General features: G+C 43.9%; 1 protein-coding gene across 1 annotated transcript in view; it reads left to right on the top strand.

Annotated features, from left to right (window-relative positions):
* KIAA1239 (KIAA1239 ortholog) overlaps positions 1 to 13,718 on the top strand; it is a 365,576-nt gene extending 351,858 nt beyond the window's left edge. The window contains exons 6-7 of the mRNA XM_006895413.1: positions 1,332 to 1,921; positions 9,786 to 13,718. Of these exons, the coding sequence (XP_006895475.1) occupies positions 1,332 to 1,921; positions 9,786 to 13,718 (4,523 nt within the window). The remainder of the gene's footprint in view (positions 1 to 1,331; positions 1,922 to 9,785) is intronic.
* Positions 13,719 to 13,949: the final 231 nt, after the last annotated feature.

Genomic DNA, 13,949 nt, shown 5'->3' with positions numbered 1-13,949 from the left:
GCACAATTTACAGCCTTGGCAACCTGCTGGAAGGTCAGCTGTGAGGCAGTTCTGGCCCAACAGTAATCTAACAGTAATATGAGAGAGAGAGGAGGGAGAGAGAAAAGGAGAAGGAAAGAAAGGAGGGAGGGGGTGTGAGGTGTGGTATAGAATAGCAAAGAGGGAATGAATGAGTGATTATGTGTTTTCTGAAGGAACATAGTGACACCACATTGTCAGAAGTAGAAAGAAAAGAAGCCAGTGAGTTAGTCATGGTCCACAGCCTCCCCATTTTCTTTCCCAAACTAGATTTGCCCTTAACTCTTAAGACCACTGAAGTGTGAGCATTCAAGTTAGCATCAGCATAACAGAACTGTGCACTGAGCATGCTCTCTTTATTATGCACATGTTCAGCATCTCCTTCCAAGTGGAGAGGAAATGAAATCATCTTAAAGACCAGGAGGGTATGTACCAACCTGTTGAAAATCATAACCTACTAAACCAAGCTACTCCTTGGAGGCAAGGATTCTGGGGCTTCGTCTGACATACTTTGGACATGTTGCCAGGAGGGACAGGTCCTTGGAGAGGGACATCATGCTTGGGAGGGTGGAGGTACAGCGCAGGAGGGGAAGACCCTCTACGAGATGGATTGATTCGGTGACTGGGGTAATTGGGATGGGAGTGTCAGAGGCAGTGCGGTTGGCGCAGGATAGAGCAGGGTTTAGGGCTATTGTGCATAGGGTCACTGTGAGTCGCAAACGACTCGACGGCACATAACAACAACAACAACTGCTGATCAAGTTGATTCTGACTCAGAGCCCCTCCACAGGGTTTCCAACACTGTAAATCTTAACAGGAGGAGACTCCCATACCTTTCTCCCACAGAGCAGCTGGTAGACTCAAACTACCAACCTTTAAGTTCACAGCCTAACACATAACCTACTGTGACACCTGGGCTCCACCAGTCTCTTCAGAGAGAGACGAATGAGTGTGAGATTAAGAGTTATGCCAATAAAAAAAGTAAAAGAGGAAAAAAAGAATCATTCTATCTACTAAAAAGAAAAGCAATACAATCTGGCACTAAGGACTATGAGGGAACTCTGGTGGCTTCATGGTACAGAGTTGTGCTGTCAATCCAAAGGCAAGTAGTTCAAATTCACAAGCTGCTCCTTGGGAGAAAAACTGCAGTTTCGTCCTTTGTGATTTCTAGGCTCTGAAAACCCACTGCAGGATCAGCTGTGAGTCAGTTTCAACTCTACAGCAATGAATTGTTGTCAAAGGACTAGGAATTGAGTACTGGTGCAATGCTCCCTTGTTCTAACCAATAAATATGCTTTCTTACTTTCTTTCAGCCATAGAGGATGAGTTTGACTTTGCTCTAGGAAAACAAACTCCAGCATTCCTGAAGAAATGTGTTTGCTACATCAGGAAGATTGCTAACATCGAGCGTTTTGTGAAAATTCCAGAGATGGGAAAATACATGGATATAACTGGAACAGACCCAAGGATTATTCGAGACCCAGAAGCCCAAGAGAAGCTGATAAAACTTAGGGATGAATTTATTCCTACGATTGTTGCATCATCAAACCTGAGAGTGTACACATCCGTTACTCATTGTGACATGAAGCTAGGCTATTCCCAAGAAATAGAAAGTCATTACATAGAGGGACTTGGGAAGCAGTTTTATGAGGATATGATTGACATAATTCAGGCAACAGTACAACAGAATTTTGATACAGAAACGGATACACTCTATGATGAAATCCTTCAACACTCATCGTTGTGTAAGACATATGCCTCCTTTTATGAGTACAAATGCGAATCTCTAAACATAGTGCATAAATACATTCTCCCAAGCAAAACTGGGCACATAAACCCTCTGATCATATATGGCGGACCCTGCACTGGGAAGACTCTCCTGCTGGCTGAAGTAGCAAAGAAGGTAGAAGCCTATTCTTTTCTATCTGTTTTGATTTAAACAGCAAGCCAACCCAAGTTTTCATTTTTGTTTTTAAAGCAAAATAATTTTTCTATATTATTGTAAATAAATATAAAATTCTTCCTATATTATTATTGTATTTTAATAGATTCTTTAAAAGTACTTTCAAACATGTTCTTTGATAAAGTTCTAAATATCTGAAAGAGATTAAGTACTCTTTCATAACCCATTTCAGCTATCTCTGAAAAATTCAGAAGATGGAATAAGAAAGCAGATTTATTCCTATCCAACATTATTTTTATATAGGCAAAACTAGAAAACCCAACACACACTTAATTTTCATTCCTGACCTTAAAACCAAGAGCCAACTCTCATCACCAAGTTTTCATAATGGAATCCCTTTTCTCAAAGTTATTTAAGTGAAATAACTTAGGGGTTTTAAAACCTAAGTAGCTTTTTTTTGTTGACAACAATAAGCAGCATAGTTCTTTTCATCTTTTTGCTTTTGGAAAGATAAATTAATCAAATTAATTTCTGTTCCCATACTTAGTCACTATCTGAATTATCAGTAGTCTTTTTTTTTAATAGAACATTCCTCAATGCTCATTTACTTGTGTAACAGTTATAGTAAGAGAGCAAGACTCGTGGGGTTCATTATGCAGCCATGGAAGTTTTTCTTTCACTCTTGCTTCAAACTGATATTATAGGACAATTTCCTCCTTCCTGCTGCAACAAAAACTAGAGGAAGTCCCATGATTCCTTTTGAGCCTCTCAAACTAAGAAAAACTGGTCACTTCTGGGCTGTAAAATGGTCTGAATTTAACAACTCATTTGGCCAATCTAAACTCGCTCAAACTCTCAGTCGTACCATATCAGAACTGATGCAAATCTGACCCTCCAAAGGGTGATCAAGTGGAAAGGGCGATCTTTCCCTTTTTCACTTCGTGGCATTAGCTTCCATCTTTCCCTTAACCTCAGCCCCACATATGACCCCTCCAAGGTTGCATTTTATGGGATGCAGGAAAGGCCAGGTGTCCAGAATGTCTGTATGCAGCCACTGCAGCTGTAAACTGGGCTCTGTGCTCTCTTGGTCCTGGCGGGAGCTGCCACCTTCTCTCTTGTGGTCATTTCATGGCTTCCTGGAGGCCCTTCTTTTCCAGACACTCTGCCCTGGCTTTACTTAACATCTCCAACTGAAAGTTCCCCAGATACAGCAGACTGTTCCTTTAAAAAAAGAACAACAGAACCAACCAGATGCTCACTTCTTCAGATTCTTAGCACCCAGTACTTCACTTTCAGTGTGTTCCTGCTGAGATTTTCTCCACAGCAAACACCTTGGACAGACCCTGGGAAAACAAGAGAAACAAAATCCCTTGGTAATTCCATGTTGCCTGTGGCCCATATCTGGTCCATCTGGAAACGTTCAGGCATTGCTTTTACCCTGAAACTCTAGCCATACAGGCCAGTTCTCAACTGTAGCTTTCTGGTTGCTGAAACAAAAGAGAAGCGGGAGAAGCTGAGGGTTGTGCCCCTGATAGGCAGATTGATTAGTGCAGGATCTCTCTCCTGAGTGGCAGGGACCCCATTATGTCCTCTGGTGTGTATGGAAGACCCAAACACCGAGATCTGTAACTTTCTAATACTAATTAAACCAAGAAAAGAGAAGGAGCTATCACAGTGAGGGGAAAGAAATGGTAAAGAAAGACTAAAAGGTTTAGCCTGTCTTAAGGTTTTCTCATGGAAAGTAGTATGGACAAAAACATGGAGCAAGTTACCACCCTCACAAATTGCAACACAAGAACAGTAGAATGGTGTTCAGTTTAAATGAAAATGGTAAAAGGAGTGAGAGTGCCATTTGGGACAACCAAATAATAAAAGCGCAATGCTAAATGGAATTTAAGAGTAAAGGGAAAACAGAGAAAAGATCCCAACACAGTAGCTTTCTGTCTGAACAACTAGCCAGCATGGGACCCTCAGTCTTTGTATTTCTTCGACGTCCTCAGTTGACTGTGTCCTCAAGCCTCTAGGGGACAGACTGCAAGTGGGTTGTTGTTGTTGTTGTTGTTGTTGTTGTTGTTGTCATCAAATGCCGTCGAGTTGTAGGTGACTCATAGCATCCCTATGAACTTTCTTTGTTTCTCCAGGTTCATAGGGTTTCCAGAGGCAAGCTATTTTGCAAATGGATGCCACTCCTGCTTCCAAGTTTGTTTTAATCTGGGAGTTCCACCAAATACTGTCCACCATGGGTGACCAATATCGCATTTGACACATCAGGGTCAGTGTTCAGCATCACAGCCACCACAGGTTACCTCTGTACAGCAAATCAACAGAGCAGTGATATACCACCTAGAAGAATGACCAAAAACAATTAAAAACAGGCCTGAGGCACGCAAATTAAAACCACCTACCTTTAGCTTGGTAGCATCACTTTCTGTGCATTAGGCCAACTGAGCTCTCTTAGTAATGCTCTTATCCCCAGGCTGGAAGTGAGAATTGGCAATCCTCCAGTCTTCTCCCTAGATACAGCCCACCACATCTTAATCTCCAACTCTTTTCCATAATATCCAACAGTATTTGGGGGCTATATGTGCACAGTCCACTCTATGCAGCAAAAGTTGTTGCAGAACCTTCCTTCAAGTTCTGCCTGATGGTCGGGAAACTAACTCTACATGTAATATCTGTTGTCCTGGCGTCTCAGTCTAAACGACTGCAGTTGCCAGAGTGCTCCCCAGAGGCAAGTATGATGATGCTTCGTCTCACACACTTTGGGCATGCTGTTGTTATGTTACAAGGGGCTATTCCTTGTGTGGGGGGGGGGACAATATCATGTTTGGAAATGCGGAGGGTCAGGGAAGGTGAGGAAGACCACAGTGAGGTGGACTGACACAGTGACCGCACAATGGGCTCAAGTGTGTCAGAGATGGTGAGGACGGCACAGGACAGGACAGGATTTAGATCTGTTGTTCACAGGGTTGCTATGAGTTGTACTCGACTCAAGAGCACACAACAACTCTTGGATTTCTGTCTCTTAAACTGTACGAGAATGACACTGTTTGTTAAAGCCATCCATCTGGGATTATTACTGATAATAGCAGCACTAGATATCGAAGACACTGGGTGACACAGGAGATAATTCAAGATTCATATTCATGTGTCCTTACACAAAGGGAGCTCTGGAAGCCTAAAGGGTAAAGAGTTGGATTGCTCAAATCCACCAGCTGTTAACATGGGAGAGAAATGGACAGTCTCCTCCCATGTAATTTACATTCTCTGGAAAACCACTGGATGGTCAGCGATGAATCAGTCCCCAATTCAGTGGCACACAACAACATCAACAAGAGTATCCAAGGAAGATAGGTTTGTTACTCTCATGTTTCCTCAGAATATCTCTTTTGCTCTGGCTGTGTCTTTAAAGCATTCTTTAACCTCATTAACATTCTCATAGGCTGGAATGAGTTACTCAAACTAAAGTTAGTCATCTCGAGGACAAAATGACCAAGGTCACAGTGGGGATTAGGTTCCAACTTGAAGTTCAGTGGTGAAAATCAGGACAATCAAACTTACTTTGTAAAGTCTTTGGGAAAACCAGCTTTCCATTCCTTCTGCTGCCAAGCCAGCAGAATCTTCTTGTGTTAGAACATACAGCTCTTTCTGTAGGTGAGCACCAGAGTAGCGGGCTTACATTCAGGGCCATGTTGCATGAAATAAGTAAGGTGAGGGGGTGGCACGCAGTTCAAATCCAGCAGCTCTGCAGGAGAGAGAGGCAGTCTCACTGGAGGGCCAGCTATGGGGAGGTCCTGACTTGATAAAACAGTAATAGCAATATGTATGTGTAGCTTCAAACCAATACATTCCTATTAGACCTCCCAGGGAGAAGTGAATTTCTGTTCTGCATAGACCGAATCATCACATAGCCTGTATCTACATTTTTTAAATAAACTATGCAAGTCACTCTTCTATATGTGTAAAACCCCATGGCGTTCTTCTCCAAATATAGATTCTAATTCAAAATTTCTGAGGTGGGAAATGTAAGTTCTCAGCAGGGGGTCAACCCAGAATAAATTTATGTGAAACGCTGCTTCAAACACTAGAATGATTCTAAGTAAATAAGATACTAATACAGCAAGATGCATATAGGGATTAAACTAAGAAATCAGATTCCTGTTTATAGTTTCTAGGGTATTTCTGTTTGTGGGGGTGGAAGGGCAAAAGATGGCTGGAGGAGTCAAATACTGTTGAATTTTACTAAATTAAATGTGCCTGCCTTGGAACGCCACACGCTCTAGTGGAGAAGGTAAAGAATTGTGTGGGAAATGCACTGATTGACCTTGTATGGAGAAGCAGGCTCAGCTATGGCAGTGTGTGCTAACAAGAGTCCAAAGCTCATCAACTTGGGAAATGGCTTGTGAGCTCTTCCTTTCTGGATATTTTCATCGAACCACTCGAGTTCATCTCTTCACAGTCCAGGATTCTGATTGCTCATGAAGACATCCAATTTCTTGACCCCCTCTGTGCACTCCACTCTCCCCTTTCCAGGGAACATCTAGGTTCTTCTTCTTTACCTACAAAGCTATGCTTTCCTTAAACCTTAAACCCTGTATAAGGATTGCTGTTGTTGTTGTTGTTAAGTGCCATCAAGTCGTAGGTGACTCATAGCAACCCTATGAATGAAAGACTTGGGTGGACACTTGTATAGCTTTCATCCTTTCTCCAAGTTCATAGGTTTCTGGAAGCAAGCTATTTTGGAAGTAGATGCCACTCCTGCTTCAAGCTTGTTTTAATAGGGGAGCTCCACTGAACACTGTCCACCATGGGTAACCATTATCACATTTGACACATCAGTGTCACAGTGTTCAGCTTCACAGCAACCATAAGTTACCTTTGTACAGCAAGTGAGCAGACCAAGGCTATACGACCTAAAAGAATGTTTGACCAAAAACAATTAAAAACAGGCATGAGGGCCGCAGATTAGATAGAGATTTATAAAAATTTTGAATTATCTCCTGTATTAGCCACTATCTTCAATATCTAGTGCTACTATTATCAGAAATAATCCCGGATGGATGGCTTTAACAAATAGCATCATTCTCTTACAGTTTAAGAGAATAAAATTTAAACGCTGACTCCAGTGGAAGGTCTTCTCTGTTGGCTAACAGTTTAGGAGGAAGGTCCTCTTTCCTTTCACCATTTATGGATCTGGCATTCCTTGGAAATCTCCATGTATCTTGGCACCAATTTTCTTCTAGGTCCAAGAAGTTCTCCCAGAAAGTGCAGAGACTGTGGATTCTCCACTCCCAGATTTTCTTTTTTGGTAGTATGATGTCCCCCGCTTTCTCTGTCTGTTCACGTCTCCCTCCTTTTTTCTCTTGTAAGATGAAATATGACGCAGGCCACTCCAAAGGAACTCACTCACTTGTTGCTCTCAAGCTGGAACCAATGCATAGCTAAACCTCCCATGGGTTTTCAGAGGTTAGAAATCACAAGGAAACTGCCTATCTTTCTCCATCAGAGCAGCTGGACTCAAACCACATGCTTTTGGGTTGGCAATGCAACACCTTCCCTACTAGGCTGCCAGAGCTCCCATCCTTGGGGAACCCCCTTAATATTGAATCAGCACTGTGACCTGAGTAAAGGTTCTGCATACTACCTTATGTTTTACAAAATTAATCATCATTGGACCTTGCCTGTCATTGCCCTGTCTTTTCACTCAGATTCTTCCCATTTCCTTCCCCACTTCCCTCCATCCACCAAACTGTGCAACTCTGTGGTTTTGCCCCGCCCATCCTCAGCCCTCCCACTTTTGAGTTCCCATATATGTTTTATTAGTTGTCCTTTAATTTTTACAGTAATGATCTTATGCAGTATTTGTCTAGAAAAAGGTTTTTTAATATTCCTCAACAGCTCATTGGGGAATCTGGTAGCCTAGTATAGAGTTATGCTACAACTTAAAGGCAAGGAGTTCAAATCCACCAGCTCCTCCAAGGGAGAAAGATAGGCAGTCTCCTCCCGTGCAATTTACAGTCTCTGAAAACTGCTAGAGGGTCAGCTTTGAGTTGTTTTTAGCAAAATCTCATTATAAAGATGTCATTTATACATCAAACTGAACTTATTCCTATTTTATCCTGATCAATCTCTAGAATATTCTTATTGCATAAACTTTGAGTGTGTAAAATAACACATCCTTTTCAAAGGAAGTTTCTTTACTTAAGGAATTTTAAAGATTAAGGGAAGACTTCATCTCCCTAATATGACTCCTTGCCTTTGTAGGCAGAAGAAAACAAAATTTAATAGTCACTTCATGTTATTTTATCTTTAACCTTATTAGTGTAAAGCAGGAGAAGGATGGGCAATCTCCTGTGCAATTAACTGTCTCTGAAAACCTGCTGGAGGGTCAGCTATGAGTTGGTTCCAACTCAATGGTACACAACACCACCAGTACTCTGGTGGCCAAGTGGTAAGAAACTGCGCTTCAATCCCAAATGCACAGTATGAATCCACCAGCTGCTCTGCGGGAAAAGAATGGACAGTCTTCTCCTGTGTGATTTACTGTCTCTGAAAACCTGCTAGGGCATCAGCTATGGGTTGGATCCAATTCAACAGTGCATAACAACAAGTGTAAACCAAAATTAAGTATGTGAGAATGGAAGGCAGGTGTGAATTCTACCCCAGCTCCATCTCTGATAACCATTTCATTTCCAGCAAGTCATTTATTCAGCCCTGGCTTTGGTTTCTTCTTCTGTTAAATGATATAATTTTGCCTGCTCTTCAGAGAAGAAATGTGAGAACAGATGAATATATTTAAACAGAAAATTGTAACAAAGCTTAACAAAATTCTTAACAATCTTTATTACAATGCTAAGTAGAAATCAAAATTATTAACCTGACAGCACCACAAGAAACTATCTTCTGAATCATTTCTTTCTCTCACTGCCATAGAATTGGAACTAATTCCTAGCTACTTATGTCTGTAAATCCAATGGGAGACGAGTGCCCATCTTTCTCCTCTAGAGAGATGTGGCCTCTGGATAAGTGGTGCACTTCTCTACAGACTAAACGACCAGAGTCCCTCTTCTAAGAGATTATATTCAGTATCATTCTAGTATTGTTTTTTCAATATTCTAATTAATTGGAAAGCTCATGGACTATAATTCTAGTGCTGAGGTTTTTTTCCCCCTACATTCAATTAACTAGAAAATTCATCAACCATATAGGATATCATGTAATAGCAATGCATGATAATCTCTGACTCAGGATAAATATATAATGTTTAAAATGTATAAATTTAACCTATGCACTCATTAAATGCTAAGCACTTACTTTATCCCAACAATTGTGCCAAGAAATAGAGATTGCATAATAAATAACTTGCTGTATTGGGTATTCACATTCACCATTTACAAAACACCATGATTTTTAGAATAGAAGCCAGGCATCCCCTTAGATCTGGGTAATACTACATTACCATCTTATCACCTTCATTAAGGGTGATCCTAGGGGTCTTGCCTGAGAATTTTAATATGTAAGTATTGTGATAGCTCATTTGCCTTCGCCAGAGGTATTCCCCATTCTTGATTCTAAGCTAGCCTTGCTAGTCAAATGGAAACATTGTCATTGAGTCTGAACCTATTCTCAACTGACCCTTCAGATCTTCAGAGACTGTAAATCGCGAGAGGAGATTTCTCCCAAGGAGCACCTGGTGGATTGGAACCCCCTACCTTTAAGTTGGCAGTGCAGCTCACTACTGACTAGGGCTATCCGAGCTCTCTAGCCATGGTGGTAGGTTAGCAAGAGTCTGACGTCTGGCAAGAAGAAATGTCGCTGGTTATGAGGATGTATTACCATTCTAAGTGCAGTTTTTATGTTCTAGGCTTATGGCTGGCTTCATGAAGATACGGGACCAGAATCCGACCCAGTCATAGTTGTGAGATTTCTAGGCACAACGGATATGAGTACTGACCTTAGGACTCTCCTTCTAAGTATTTGTGAACAGCTGGCCGTTAACTACAGGTGTCTGGTTCAAAGCTACCCCAAAAAGATCCACGACCTCCGTGACTTATTTATAAACCTTTTGAACGAGTCTTCGCTGCAGAGACCTCTGGTGATAATATTCGACGCCCTCGAGCAGCTCTCGGAGAGCGATGACGCCAGGAAACTTTGGTGGCTCCCTGCCCACCTGCCCCGCTTCGTCCGGATTGTCCTCTCCACGCTGCCCAGCAAACACGGGATCCTGCAGAAACTCCGGTGCCTTATCCATGAAGAAGACAACTACATCGAGATGATTCCACGGGATAAGAAGATGTGCAGCCAGGTCCTCAAACACCAGCTGCTGAGAGTCAAAAGGAAGGTCACGTCGGGCCAGCAGATTTACGTGAACAATGCGTTCTCCAAGTGCACGCTGCCGATGTTCGTGAACTTGACCTTCAGGGAGGTGCGGCATTGGCGCTCGCACAAAGATGTCGACGAATCTTCCCTCTGTGTCACCGTTCATGAGAGCATAGAACATTTATTCTGGTCTTTGGAGAAGAAATGTGGTCAGAAGCTGGTCTCCAGGGCTCTGGGTTACATCACCATGGCCAAGATGGGTTTAAGTGAAATGGAACTGGAGGACGTCTTAGCTCTCGACAACGCTGTGATGAACGAGCTCAATGAGCACAGCAGGCCGGGCAATCCGCTCAGAGTTCCGTATTTGTACATCGCGAGGCTCAAGGAGGGCCTCAGTGGCTACTTAATAGAAAGGCACGTGAAAAATGTGACGCTCCTGGTCTGGGCCAACAGACACCTGCAGCTCATCGCCCAGAAGCTGTATCTGCAGGATGCCAGCAGCCTGCACGAGATGCACACCATCATGGCCGATTACTTTCTGGGGGTGTGGTCGGGGGGCCGGAGGAAAGCTTTCTGCCTCGAAGACCCCTACTTGAATGGCTGCCTGGACTTGGAGAGTCGAAGCCTGCTAGAGGAAGAGAAGCACTTCATGGACCAGGCGTCCTTCGACCGGCAGGCCCCAGAGCAGCCCTGGGTGTTCCAGTGCAACCCGCTGGAGCCAGAAATCTTTTTCGTCAATCACCGGAAGATGTCAGAGCTTTTACACCACCTGACGCGGTGCGGGAAGACGGACGACCTGCTTTACGGCATCATCATGAACTTCAGCTGGCTCTACACCATGATCAAGATCGGCCAGTTCGACAAAGTGCTGGCTGACATCGAGCTGGCCTACAACCACTCGCAGGAGAAGGAGCTCAAGTTCCTGGCCAGCACCCTCCGTGGCATCAAGAACAAGGTCATCGCTTTCCCCGGCTCCCTCTCGGCGGAGCTGCAGCAGCGACTGCTGCCTGTCGTCAGCTCCCTGCCCAAACTGCGCCACCTTCTTCTAGAATGTGACAAAGACGGGCCCAAATATTGCTCCATCGTGCCCTTGCACTCCTCCATGGACGTGACGTATAGCCCCGAGCGCCTACCCCTGTCGTCCAGCCACCTGCATGTCACAGAGATTTTGCCGACCTGCAACCCTAGCACTGTCCTCACGGCTCTGGAGAATGGTTCCATCAGCACGTGGGATGTGGAAACGCGCCAGCTCCTCAGGCAGATCACCACCGCCCAGTCTGTCATCCTGGGCATGAAACTGTCCAGCGACGAAAAGTACCTGGTAGTGGCTACAACCAATAACACCTTGTTGATTTATGACAACTTGAACTCTTGCCTCCTGTCTGAAGTGGAAATCAAAGGGACCAAGCACGGAAGTGCCTCAACCTACATCAACGGATTTACACTGTCTGTCAACCACGCCCTGGCATGGCTAGAGGCCAGCAAGGATGTCACGGTCATTGATTTGCTCTACGGGTGGCCCCTTCACCAATTCCACTGCTGGTACGAAGTGACCTGTGTCCAGTGCTCTCTGGACGGTATGTATGCTTTCTGTGGACAGTACCTAAACACGACCACCATATTTCACATAGGGAGTGGAGAAAAGTTATGTACGGTGACATCAGAATTTTCAGGCGGATTTGTGAAGTTTCTCCTGATCTTGGACACAGCTCAAGAAATGGTAATGGTAGATAGCGAGGGGAGTCTTTCTGTTTGGAACACTGAGGATATTTCCAACCCACAGCTGACTGATGACTTTGACTGCCGAAGAGAAGACAGCGAGGTGGTCAACATTGAACTTTCCGAGGACCAGAGCGCCATTCTGATCTGTAAAGCCCTCAGCATTGAACTTTTAGATACCGGTATGTGGAAGGTGGCAGAGAAGTTCCGAGCCAAGCACAATGAGCGCTTTATATCTGCTGTGCTGTCCAAAAATGGGGACTGCATCATTGCAACCATGGAAAATACCTCAGCCGTGTTTTTTTGGAGACGGGATACAGGACAATGCATGGCAAGCTTACAGGAAGTCTCGGGTACCATCGTTAAGCTGGTGAAATCTAGTCACCACAATATGCTGCTGTCCTTGTCGACCAGTGGTGTTCTTTCAATCTGGGATATAGATATCATTACAGCTATGTCCAACATAGATAAGACAGGAAAGCCCATCCAGAGCCTGGTGTTACCAGCTAGAGGAGAAATCATTTACTCCCTCGATGGTTCTGACTGTGTTCATAAGTGGAACTTCAGCAGTGGGTTCATTGAAGCAGTGTTTAAGCATGAAGGAATTGTTGAACACTGTGTGTTGACCTCTTCTGGAGACATCATGGTGACGTCAGATGACAAAAGCAGCCAGTATGTCTGGCACACCAGCAGCGGTGACAACCTCTTCCGGATTAACGGCCAGAGAATATCTCAGCTGTTGATCACCCACAATGACCAGTTTGTAGTCTCTCTCTGTGAGGAGAACGCCTCAAGGGTGTGGAGACTGGCCACAGGCCACAGGATCTGCACCATCCTGACCACCTTGCAGAATGCCTTTATAACCTCTGCAAACACCTTCGTGGTTGGGATGACCAAAAGCAAAGTGCTAGCGGTCAGCCTCTGGACAGGCAGTATCACCAAGAAATTCTGCTGTGAGGACGGGACCACCATTGTGAGCTTTAAACTGATCCCCGACTGTCCTGATATTATAGTGTTTATTACCTCGGCCGAGACGGTGAACATCTGGAGTCTGACAGATGAAGTCATCTGTCGACGCGTGCAACTCCCAAGCAATTTCTTGAAAAACCTAGAGGATTTCGAGATTTCTCCCAATGGGAAGCTAGGCATCATATCGAGGGGAGATGAAAATATCAACGTGCTCGATTTACACAGTGGTAAGTTACGGGTGGTTCATGCCTCCGGGATCATCTGGCGGCAGAGATTGTCCCGAGACGGCCGGTACCTGGTATACATTTGTTTCCGAAATGGGGAGGAAGAGGATGAAAATGGCGCTATTTCCAGCTTAATCGTAATGAGGTTGGCTGATGGCAAAAATATCGGTGCTTGTTCGCTTTACAAAACACCAACCTTCTTGGCACTCTCGCAGAGACACCTGCACATCATCGTGGGCTTTGATGATGGGAGTATTGGGATTTACACAGTGGTGGACCGGGTAGACGCTGCTATGAAAATTAAAATTGCCACTTCGAACAGCCGACAAATTTTCAACAATGCAACGCAGGCCTCCAGGCCGAAGTGTAACAGTTACTGTTTTAAAATGTCTGTTGATTGCCTGTGGAGAGAATCGACGGAAGTCTTTGCAAGAGACAGTCCTATCACAGTGAGTGATTCCACAGAGTCTAGCGAAGCAACGCCCTCCAAGAAACACAATTCCTGCTATGATCGTGTAAGCTCCGCCCTAGAATCCAGGGGCCACAGCTTTGCCCCTGATAACTGATGAAATATTTGGACTGATCAATAGAAATAAGTGGTACATGTGCAAAAGGGGAAAAGAAGTCTTCTGTATCGAATGAAAAACTTCATTTCTTATAAGACTGGAAAGTGTTTTAGTAACATTCTCATGAACCATCATATATAATGAAATTGGTTTTGGTTTGAGTCTTTGTTGTCAAAGTTTATCGAGAAATGAAGTATTAACAGAGCATTTCAAGAAATTGTACTTGCATAG

The sequence above is a fragment of the Elephantulus edwardii genome, unplaced genomic scaffold (genome assembly GCF_000299155.1).
Source record: "Elephantulus edwardii isolate Elephantulus edwardi_28Jun2011 unplaced genomic scaffold, EleEdw1.0 scaffold00167, whole genome shotgun sequence".
Lineage (NCBI taxonomy): Eukaryota > Metazoa > Chordata > Mammalia > Macroscelidea > Macroscelididae > Elephantulus > Elephantulus edwardii.
This window is presented reverse-complemented; position numbering and strand designations above follow the sequence as displayed.